Here is a 12,101-nt window from a genome sequence, read left to right as displayed (position 1 = left end):
CATATTTATAGTGAGGTCTAGTCTGCCGCGGGCCCCAGTGAAAGTAGCGGCATAACATGGCAATTAATTCTGAATCGCATTCCCATCCCAAGCCCATGCACGAAAACCGTACATAGAGGCCTCCAGGCCTGATAGATAAAATACAATTGTATTGTGTTTCAGACCTGCAAAACCAGAAAGGAATGTGAATGGCCGTGCACAGGCAGGGCTGCACCCGTCCCGAAGGACAAACCCACAGGAGCCATTGCAGAGGTCTTGAGCTGCCACAGGCATGGTCTAGATTTAGGGCACTAGCACCCAACCAGAATGATGGCCATCCCGTTCGAACTGCCAGAGACCCACAAATAGAATATCTAAATCCTTAAGTTTGGCTGATTAGTGTGGTCCTCGAGAGGATCAGGAGGGGCTATTGGGAGGGACAGCTGATAAGGGGAAAGCAAGGAGCGAAAATCCTGCGATTTATACTACGAGGAGCAGGAGGTGATGCCAGCCAATTTAGTTATGCAACGGGGAGGCATGATCGAGGAGCGCGCATGGCTGGGATCAAGAGAAGCACTGCTTTACTCTAGAGGGCCAGTTTGACCTCTGAGGTATCCGCTGAGCTCATGTTAACGACCATGTGTACACCATGTGACTAGGCCCATGGAGACTGTGACATATCGCGCAACCTGCCAATCTGGTAGTGGGGAACCAAGATGACTGAGTAGTAGACCATGTGTTAGAGGGCACGGGTAGATTAGAGTGGGGCCAATCCGCCAAGAGACTTTATGGGACTGGTAGCATACATATAGCTGGTAGCCAATGAGGGTGGGGGTTTGAACACTGTATACTTTGTGCGTCACAAGTGACAATGATTTGCTTTATAATGACCTGCATCCGTTGAAATAACCCAGTGTGCTTGGTGGCAGTTGGGTTCTACGGCACCCTCTGACAGCTTTTTCCTTTCAGTATACAAAATAAACTTGTTTCTTTTGCAAAGAGGTCCACCTAGCCTTTTTTCCCTTGGAGGATTGTTTCTCCCGTGTCTGGTTATCTGGAAGTCTGTCTTACATGGGTACGATATCTCCTTGGCAGATTGCTTATCTGCTCAACCTCTTCCCCTCAGTCGCCACAAGATTTACCCAAGCGGAGAGGGGTGGAACATTTGGGTTTGGGGTCCCTGTTAAACCCTGTGTACCATCACCACTGGTGGAGCCTTCCTCCGTGGCACCGCAGGTATGTGTTGCGCCTCCGAGCACTGTGTGAGTGGAATTCCAAAACCTCGAAGGTCCTAGCCTGCAGCCTGGATGTTTCAAAGATGAGGAATATGCAGAGCAAACATTGTAGCCATCAGAACCCATGTTATCCGCAAGGTATGTAAATTGGCCTGTGCTACGTTTAACACACTTTCTTCACAGCCTTTGTCAATTGGTAAAATGTGTCGAATTGCCAATCCTGACACACTAATTCCATAAACCATACCAAATACTCTGAATGCTTTGGCTGCTGTCCTGTCAAAACAAGTGTTTATATTAGTAGATGAGTCATTCTTCAGTCAAGATTAAAACATTTCCTCGAAATAAACGTACATTTGTAATTATACATTGTGTAAATGTGAGTAAGGTTTTTTGTTATTGCAGAGTTCCCAGTATGTACAGTGCGTTGCTGGATGTCTTCAGCTGATGCTAAGGGTTAATGAATATCGTTTTGCTTGGGTTGAAGCTGATGGAGTCACTTGGTGAGTACCTTTGTATAGTACCTTCACTCTGAAGAAAATCCGAGTTCCGTACCTAAATCGATGGCAAAAGTTTTGGAAAGCAGTCCAAGTTCAAATTTCAGCATTCTTCTTTTTCCTTTTCTTCTTTTTTGGGAGAGTGGAAAATGTTCCCTAGTATCTTGTTGCATAGATTCTGGGTTTAGGATGAGAACATAGTCATTTAAGAGTACTAGGTCTCCTGCAGGAATAAGGTAAAAAATGCATTTGCGCCATGTCAGGACACCCGAGACAGCAAACACATTTCTACATTATTTCTTTGAATACTCCCAGCACTGTACTCTCGGGCCACGTCTTTAGATTCCTGACAGAAAGCCACTTGGCTTGCTGTTTGAATTGCCGCTTTAATTATCTATGTTTACTTACTTTTAATATCAAAGTTGGATATTTGAATGTTTGTTGCTTTTGTTTTGGGGGAGGTATTTCAAACTCTGGTGTTTTCTAGAAATTCCTTTATGTGCCTATGGAGAACAAATGGCACTGCTATGGCAGTTATTCCATAGCCCTTTGGTGAGGGCTATGAAGAGACCTATCCTAAGTCCCCTTAGAGAGCAGGATGAAGGCCAAAGGAGCAGATGGGCAGAAGACAGGGTGGAGACTTGTGGCACAGCCACTTTAGAGTATATGGTATGCGGTAAAATGCAAATGTGCATTGGTCAGCATCAATCAGTGTTGGGAGAAGTGGAGCCAACTGGTTTGCCAGTACTTTAGAATAGATATTTGCGTTGATGTTTAACAAGGATATTGACCTATAAGAGGCACAATCCTTCAGATCTGTCCCAGGTTTTAGCTACAGGATAGTGGTAGAGGTCTGCATAGATGGGGTTATATTTCCCACCTCTCTAAAAGAATTAAACAGGGCATCAAAGGGGGGGGAGCAGTTGGCTTCTAAAGAGTTTGTAGAGTTTATCGAAAACCTGTCCGGGCCTGGAGCTCTAGATTTCAGGGATCTGATTACTGCGTCTACTTTTTATAGTTGAATTGGGGATTCTAAGGCTTCTCTATCCTCCTGCGAAAGGTGTGGCAAAGCGGCTTCTTCAATATATTTCTTTTGACCCTGAAGAGATCGGGCCGTGCCGCCCTTGTGTCTGTCCGATGTGATTTCGCCAACTACAGCTTGGCCTGTTCTCCCCCTTTCTGATCTTTTAGGCCTATAATAGTATTACATTTTTTGGATTGGGCTAGTTTCCTTGCCAAAAATAGGTTGGCCTTGTTGCTTTTAACATAATACCCTTGCTTTGTCATTAAAAGGGAGTGAAGCTGTCTCTTCAGCATATAGTGTATGACATTTTTCTCCTAATGATACTGCCAATTCATATATGCACCTTATTGTTTTTTGCACATTCCTGTGGGCCAAGAATAAGCACCTAGCGTGCAACTTTATTGCTGCTAAATGCACAAGTGCACTTTTATTGCTCTTTTGTACACATGTCCAAGGACTATTTAATCCTTGATATTTGTTGAAGTGGATTATAAATTGAATGGGCGCAAATTGATGAACTAACTGCATCATATGACATATTATACAGTTTTATCCAGATTGTCTATTAATTGATGTGTTTTATATTCTATTATGTTGAGTTTTTTGTGGCAAATGACTTAACTGTCGAATAAAAGCCATATGAAGATGATGAAAATTGAAAGAGATGGCAAAGTTCCAATTCCCGCTGTTGGTTACCATGAAGGCTTTAATTGAGCCACTGGAGGTAGGGTGGCATCTGGGGCCTTGCCTTCTCTACCTTGTTGCATAGACACAAGCTTGCCTCTCCCGTCCAACTATTGCCTCACTACATTTTACTACAATCGTCCCTCAAGCTGCATTAATTTCTAGGTCATAGAATATTTGCTTCATGCAACATAATTTGCTATATATAGCACATGTCAAATATGTTCTTCTTTTTCAGCATTATGACGGTTATTAGTAACAAATGTGGATTCCAGCTCCAGTACCAAATGATTTTTTCAGTGTGGTTGTTGGCGTTCAGTCCACAGATGTGTGAATATCTCCGCAGGTATAATATCATTCCAGTCTTGTCAGACATTCTGCAAGAATCTGTTAAAGAGAAAGTAACACGAATTATCCTAGCAGCATTCAAAGTAAGTTGACAGACGTTCTATTTATAAATGTACTGTACATGAATATTTTTGATTTAACGCTTGAAAAGGTATTCACAATACTGTGTTTCATCTCAAGGAAGTCTCTATTGAAGCACAGACTGGTTAATAATAGCCTACTGTTTTTCATCCCCTCCATGACCAAGAAGCAGAGCAGGCTTTTGTATTTTGTGAGTGCTTTAAACAGAAGTGCTGTACCTATGGCCATATGTTAGGTGGACTTACCCTGTTGCTGAATGATTTGCAATAGATGAACAATGCCCACATTGGGTGATGCATACACCTTGTTGGTGATGGAGGTATTGGGAATATAAACTGAGGTAGTACAAGAATGACAGATGATACACATAGTGACAAAATTCCAAACTCCAAGTTCAGACACACAACCACCACCGAAAACAATACCAACCCGACACGCAAATTATTTGAGCTCCTCCATGAGGAATCAAAAACAACAAAGGCTCACAACACAACCTGCATAACAAAGTCAACCACAATATCATTAAAAAGTAGGAACCAATGTCAGATTGCCTTATCGACACAACCACCAAAGGACAAACGCCAGACACAAAAAGATTCACTGCAAACTGGTTAACGCCAGATCAATGTCAAAACATAGCACAGAGATGCATATGCTCCTCATTGAAGGTGGAACAGACATCCTTTTCCTCACAGAACCTAGCTAATGTAAGACTTCGTTAGTTGCACATGAATCCTCCCACACAACTTCAAACTCGGCAGGTCAACCGAGAATGAAAAATAGTAGGTGGACTAGTGGTTGTATACAAAGATCAACTAACAATCACAACTTCGCCATTATTTAATTTCCCAGATTGTGAATAACTCTTCCTTCAGCTAACTCTGGACCATCGATCCAATCTTTTTGTTCTTACTCATGTACACACCATCCACATACCATTGCAGAAATATTTGTAGGCTCTATAACCAGCATCGCTATAGATCAGGCTTGTCCAACCTTTTTGAATATGGGGCCGAAGCATTCACTTTTTGTCACCCGGAGGGCCGGCGAGCCAAAAATGAACACCCTGACCCAAAGCAGTATATTCAAAAGCGATGGTGTGTGACCTTTGACACAATAGCATCACAGGCATAGCCATGCAGTCCCAAAGATAGCTTTTGGTGTCAGGGGCAGTGATCAAAGGTTAGTTTCTTGTGATTTCTTCTAGTGTGTATGCGTTGATATTTCTCGGAAATAGTGGGGGCGACCGAGCGTAGCGAGGGAGCTATAACAATCTAGGGAGGGTTTGGGAGGCCTCCACCCCCACCCCCCCAAGATTCTTTTCTCCAATTATGGGGCTGAAATTGTGCATTTTACAGCAGGAAAAGTGACCAAAAAGCCATAAGATTACAATCCGTTCTAAAGGGGAACATGTACATTCCATGTCACTAACAGCAGACAAGAACATTGTAGAACACAACACATTTTAATGATCAATGTGTCGACAGTGTAAGACAGCACTGTCACTGATGTAACACATTGACATGCTGGTTATGCCCAAACTATGCCTCTGTAGCAACATGTCTATGCTGGCCGTTCCCAGTTTAGGCCAGCATTGTCCTCTACAAAGCATGATTGATGCTGCCTGAGCATGTGCAGTGTGCCTAATACATATGCCATCTTATCTCTGTAATATACATTCATTACTTCTGTGATAATGAAAGAAGCATAATCCAATTCCAGGGGGCACCTGAGGTAGTAAGTCCTCCGCCACGGCCCGGTTTATTGGTCGGACCCAACATTGCAGAAATAAATTAATTAATCATGTCCACGGACCCGACAAACATTGAACAAATAAATAAATCAGCAGGGGAGCCGATTTATGAATTTCCTGGGGGGTGCCCAAATATAGGAAGTGACATAACCAGCACTTATATGACCGCATTTGCACGTAGTCGCCAACTTTGTGCGAGGGGGACGGGGGGTGCAGAACAGTGGAAACATTGGCTAGCATGTATTGCATATACTAAAGGCAAGTAAGAAGGAGGTTTAAGCCTTCCAGTTGCATTCCAGTCGGCCAATACTGCCCCTACTCCACCCCTCTATAATCATCCAGGTTGTAGTAGCCCTCAAAAGGCAGAGCAACACAACTAGGATAGGAGAACGAAATGCCATCCCATCCTGTGAGTGTGTCAAACCTCCTACCATGGAGCACAATCTCACTTATTTGGTGTAAATCTCGCAAGTGGGTGCATGGGAATCCCATGCGTGTGTGTGGGCTGCATACCCCGGATCACTTGCTCACTTCTTCACTGTAGAACTCTGTCCAAGGCAGTACTGTCCCAATGGTGAGAAGTGTCGTATTTTCACATTAACTATGCTTAAGCACTTTGGGTTATTGAATAGTGCTGCTACATTCTGAGTAATTCCATCCCTTTAAATGTATTAGCTCTTGTATAACCACAACAGTGTTGATTTATTCTGATGATGATGAAGATGATGTTAGACTTGCTCAATAGTTCTGGTTCTGTATCATTAAATGTACTTCAGATCTTCAGAGTCTCGGGAGGATAGCTCAGGGGCAACGTGCTCGCCTTGGAAGCAAGACGACAAGGAGCAATACAGGTTCGATCCCTCTGGGTATATTAATCCTCTACATCTGTGCACCCCTCTTACCAAGAGGGGTGCATGGATGTACAAATACACCCAACCCAAAACGATTTTTAGAAATTGAGGGACAGACTTGCTTTGCATCTGTGCCTCCATTTCTAAAAATCGTTTTGGGTTGGGTGTACCTCTACATCTGTGCACCCCTCTTGCCAAGAGGGGTGCACAGATGTACAAATACACCCCACCCAAAACGATTTTTTAGAAATTGAGGGACAGACTTGCTTTGCATCTGTGCCTCCATTTCTAAAAATCGTTTTGGGTTGGGTGTACCTCTATATCCGTGCACACAGATGTAGAAGTATACCCGAACCAAAACGTTTTTTAGAAATTGAGGGACAGATGCAAAACAAGAGCATCTTGCTTTACATCCGTCCCACAATTTTTAAACATTGTTTTTTACCCGGCTTTTACCCGGGCCGCCAGAGAGAGACACAGTATGGATGGAACAAAGGGCCATCCATACTGCGTCTCTTCTCCCCGGCCTGGGGGGCTCGAGGGGGGGGGGGCTGAAACCGGGCCGTGGCCTGTAACTGCCTCTGGTGCTGGGGGCTCCAGGGGCAGTTACAGACCACGGCCGGGTTTATTCATTTATGTGTTCAATGTTTGTCGGGTCCGTGGACCCGATCAATTAATTTATGCAGAAATAAATAAATTAATCGGGTCCACACACCCGACAAACATTGAACAAATAAATAAATAAACTGGGCCGTGGCAGAGGCAGTAACAGTCCTGGTTTATTTATTTGTTCAATGTTTGCTGGGTCCGTGGACCCGATTTATTTATTTCTGCAATTTTGGGTCCGCCCAACATTGCATAAATAAATCAATTAATCAGGTCCACAGACCCGACAAACATTGAACAACTAAATAAATAAACTGGGCCGTGGCCTGTTACTGCCTCTGGTGCCCCCCACCCCCTTTTAGGGGGCACCAGAGGCCGTAACAGTCCTCCACCACGGCACGGTTTATTTCTTTATTTGTTCAATGTTGCCTGTACAGCCTCGCGGGCCACATGAAATGGCTTGGAGGGCCGCATTGTGGCCCACGGGCCGTATGTTGGACAACCTTGCTATAGATGGTCATATAAGGAGACTTCAACATCGGGTTTGATAACCATCTCTGCCAAATCATTGACCTCACAACTATCTTCCATGTACCTACAACAAATGGTTGTAGATGCATGGAAGATGGGAGCAACCAAGACAGCTGCAAACACTTTGGATGCAATCTTTCGAAACAAATCCTAGCTACAAGTGTGCCCCAATAAACATCCTCTGGAGCGACCACCTTATGATGCATTTCGTGATCCAAATTCCAATACTAGTATATGCAATGCACATAAATCTAACTCCAATTTAGAAAATAAATTGGAAATCCCTGAAACCCATGGCCCTCAGCACCGGTCATGAACCCACAAAACCACCAAACACTCTGCAGGGCACTCCTCCAAAAGAAGAAAGAATTGAGACACTCCAAAAATGGATCACAGAAACTTTAGACACTATCACCCAAGAAGCCTTTCACCCCTTCCCAAAAGAAAATGGCTGCCAGATGGTTTGTGCCCGACCTCCGAGCCCTGAGGAAAACAAACTTGAATAAGCCTGGAGGAAAGATTACAACAGGCAGGACAACATTGCATACCAAAAACAGATCCAACTCTAAAAAGCAGAAATCCTAAAAGCATAGAAACTACACTATGACAAACACTTCTCAAAAGCAACCAACACGCAGAAAATCTTTGACCTGGCAAACCACTTTAAGAACAAAGTCATAAACATCCAGAAATTCATCAGCATTATGCCAAAGGACACACGCAGCAATATCACCAACACGAATCCCAGAGGAAACCAAAACCCTGAAGTACTTCACACTGCTCTTGATAGAAGAATTCACTAATGTAGTGATGGTAAGCAACAATGCTGGCTTGCGAGTAGACACTTTCCCACCTGACATCTACAAGAATATTCCCAGCAAAGAGACACCTGCATAATACTTTTGCAACCTCATGAACTACTCCCTGGAAACCTGTATCTAGGAGTATCAACGCTCCCTATGTTTATACCACTTCTCAAACATCCCTTGGGAAACGCAGCAACCACACCAACTACCGGCCTATTTCAAGCATCCCTGACCTGGCCAAACTCCTAGAAGCCAATGTATATGGACACATCCTGACACTTGTGGATAACGACCACCTACTGGACCAGTCACAAGTAGGCTTCAGACGTATGAGAGGCATTAAATTGGCACTACTCTTCATCTGGGATTACCTAAAAATGAACTCTGACTCCAACATTACTTCCGCCCTGATGCTCGTATAACTCTCAGCGGCCTTCGACATAGTAGACCATGCACCCCCAACAAAGATCCAAGAAATAGGAATAAGCAACACTGCACTATAGCAGATAAAGTCCTCCTGACAGAAAGAACAGAAATCTCCTGGCTACCACCCATCATCTCAACATCACAAACACAAACTTGTAAATAGTGTTGGCTTTGAACCACAACTTCATGCACCCATGCTGTAATTTCAGGATGTGCTGCAGCTGGGCTCCCTAGGGGGGTGTCTTTCGTTTTGACTGTGGCCCTATCCGAATGTCTTTATTGTGTTACTGTTGGTTCACAGTAAGGTTAGGTGGATCAGATAATGCAGCATTGTCTGATTGTCTCAATGGCCCTAAAGGATTTGGTTCTCCCACATTCTCTACTTAAGAAGAGCAGGATACTCTGTCTAGCCGATAAAGGAGACAACTTCTTATTCCTTTATTTCAGTATTTATTCCTTCTTGTTTTTGTCTGACTGTACTATCCTCTATTTTTGCAATGTTCAGACTTTGCCTAAAAGTGCAGTAAGTTGTGTGGATTATATGTTCTTTAGACAACCATCTCCCGTATAACTGAATTCAATTTTGTTTTAGTTTTAAAAGTTGTATAGCATATGAGCATGCAATGCAGATTTACCAAAATGTTTCTTTTTTTCATTTATTTATAACTAATTTTATTAGGTTTTACAAGAAAAACAATATGGATACACATTAGCAGCACAAGCAGCGGGGTCGGAAGAAAAAACAATGTAGAAACGATATAGACGATTGACACTAGAGCCATAACTGGAGCTCCGAAGTTCCCAGACTGCGATGTGTTGAGGGGGGTTTGGGGGTCGAGGTCCAGTGGGCGAGGAGCGCCAGTTCACTTTAGGCCACTCTGCAGTCCGCTGAACTCAGTGTTTATTCCCCCCGCTTTCCCCATATTTTCTGACATTTTCGGGGGCACCTCCTTGCGGTGTAGATTCGTCGTTCCAGGGAGGCACATCTGCTAATTTCGTTGTACCATCAGTCTATGCATATTTTGTCTGCAGAGCCCCAGGTGGCGTCGGTTAATCTCTTTCCTGCCCCCAGCGCCATTCCTAGGAATGCTTTTTCGTATTTGGTGAAGTCCGTTTCTCCTCACACCCCCAGCAGTATCTATTTTGGGTCTCTTGGTACTGGGGATCCCATTATCCTGGAGAGTCTATTGGTGCTTGCTACCCAAAATTCTTTTAATACTCTGCACTCCCAGATCATGTGGAAAAAGGTGCCTTCTGCTCTTTTAAACTGGAGACATTCACCGTCAACGGCACCTCCCCATTTAGCCATCGTTGTTCTGGAGCAATGTGACCTGTGTAATATGCAGAGCTGTATCAATCTCAATTTAGCATCAATGCCAATTTCTCGGGGAACATCAACACCTCCACCCATTCTTCCGCCTCTAACATGACTAGGTCATTTTCCCATTTTTCTTTCAGTTTCGTGAGTTCCCTAGTGTCAATGGAGTTGAGTGCCTGATAAAGAGTGGAGGTGACCTTGGAAGGAATGCGGTCTGGGAGGACATTTGATTCTAGAAGGGAACAGGCAGGTATATCGGCAAGATTCGGGAATTGGGTGTTAGGCAGAATCACCTGCAGTTCCCTTTGGGAACACTACAGGCAATTAGGACTACAAGTGTAAGCACGATTTCACCTTTGGTACAAGCCTGTACTACACAGTGAAGTGGTAGCGATGGCTGAGCATCCAGACTCATCTCAAGAGTTTAAGTGAGCAGTAGAACAAGTTACACAAAGGACCAGCACATACAGTGATTCAAGTAAACACTTACTCAAGGTTTCTTGGTAAAAGAATATACATTTATTTACTTAGTCAGTTAGAAAACATTACACTAGCATAAGCAGCTCAATATCACACAAATACACCACAAAAATACAACCAGTAAGTAAATGAACAAGTTTAGCTTCAAATGAAGCGCAAGCAAAATGGCACTTCAGATACTTAATAAAGGGGTAGAAAGACAAGGTTATAAGAATAGACAGCCCAAATACATTCAATAGGCAGGGCAAAGGGTTTCAGTTAAATACAACCAGCAATTCTTCTCAATAGGCCTTGGCCAAAGTCAATGGTTCAGAGTCTTTTGTATAGGATAGCACAATTCTGGTATATAATGGTTAAGTCTTTGCCACAGAGACTAGAAGAATTTGGCTAGGCGATAAGTTTGACGAATGTTAAGGGAAGGACAAGCCTTCGTATTTGAGGAAAGTTGCACACACTTTCTCGATGGCCGAAAAGATTTCCGGACCACGTTTGCACAGTACCTTGTTAATGAAGAAAGCTGTAGCTGAGGCAGTTATTCCTGGCAGTTCAAGCAGATCTTGCTGTTCCTGGTCTTCAGTCGTGGGGACAAGGAGGACGTCGGGAGGTTCCTGCACTGCCCAGGGATGAGGCCAAAAGCTTTAGCAAGACGTCGGTTTAAGGTGTGAGTGCCTTAAAGTCCACAAGCTGGTTTCCTTCCCCCTGGCTATTCGGTTTTCAACAGCACCCTGAAGAAAATTCGACCAGGATGGGAGCGGTGTCCAGGTGGCTTGCAAGTTGGTTGTTCCAACCAAACTCAAGGGAAAAAGTTAACCTTGAAGGGCTTCTCTGTCGATGGAGTTTCAGGCAATTCGGACCTGCAGCAGGGCTTCACCGGTCGTCCAGGAGTTGCAGCAGTCGTCTTCCTTCAGCTCGTCTTCGGTTCTTTCATTCCAGTGGTCGACTCTGCTTTCCAAGTCCCAAACACCTGCTTTTAAACAGTTTTCCCCCATTCATTCCAGCCTGGCTGTCACTCACACAGCAGGGTGGCTGTCATTGCCAGACAGTCAGCCAGCCAGTTACGCCAGAGTGCATTCAGGTCTCCTAGGAGGCTAAGCACAGCGAGTATCGGGCACCTCCCTCACATCCTGTCCACCCCAGACACCCTGGCGCCAGAGGAGGGCTTCAGCACTGAAGCCCGCAAAAGGCCAATGAACAAAGGGACCAAACCTGGTTTGGCACGCAGAGACAAACACAAGAAGGACCTTTCCTAAAGGAAATGGCGAAAAAAGATGACCAGAGTCTGTTTTTACAGATAGGTCTTGGGCGCCATATTGAAAAACATGGCTGACCCGATTTTTAGCTACTGTTGTTAGCGGTCGGGAAAAATCATGGTAGTTTGATCTAAACCACTGCCACCAGCCATTTAAAGTAGGAAAGGGTAACATTTTACTGTTGCATGAATGTTTTGACTCAGGGGAAACTAGGCAACCCTTCCAGCACTCT

At 44.1% G+C, this 12,101-nt stretch overlaps 1 protein-coding gene across 1 annotated transcript in view; it reads left to right on the top strand.

Moving 5' to 3' along the window:
• Nucleotides 1–12,101, top strand: part of ATP6V1H (ATPase H+ transporting V1 subunit H) — a 478,140-nt gene that overhangs the window by 202,295 nt on the left and 263,744 nt on the right. The window contains exons 8-9 of the mRNA XM_069618225.1: nt 1,620–1,717; nt 3,658–3,850. Of these exons, the coding sequence (XP_069474326.1) occupies nt 1,620–1,717; nt 3,658–3,850 (291 nt within the window). The remainder of the gene's footprint in view (nt 1–1,619; nt 1,718–3,657; nt 3,851–12,101) is intronic.

Source organism: Ambystoma mexicanum, chromosome 10 (assembly GCF_040938575.1).
Source record: "Ambystoma mexicanum isolate Mex_15411 chromosome 10, UKY_AmexF1_1, whole genome shotgun sequence".
Taxonomy (NCBI): Eukaryota; Metazoa; Chordata; class Amphibia; order Caudata; family Ambystomatidae; genus Ambystoma; species Ambystoma mexicanum.
Note: the sequence above shows the minus strand (reverse complement) of the source record. Positions and strands in the feature narration are given on the sequence as shown.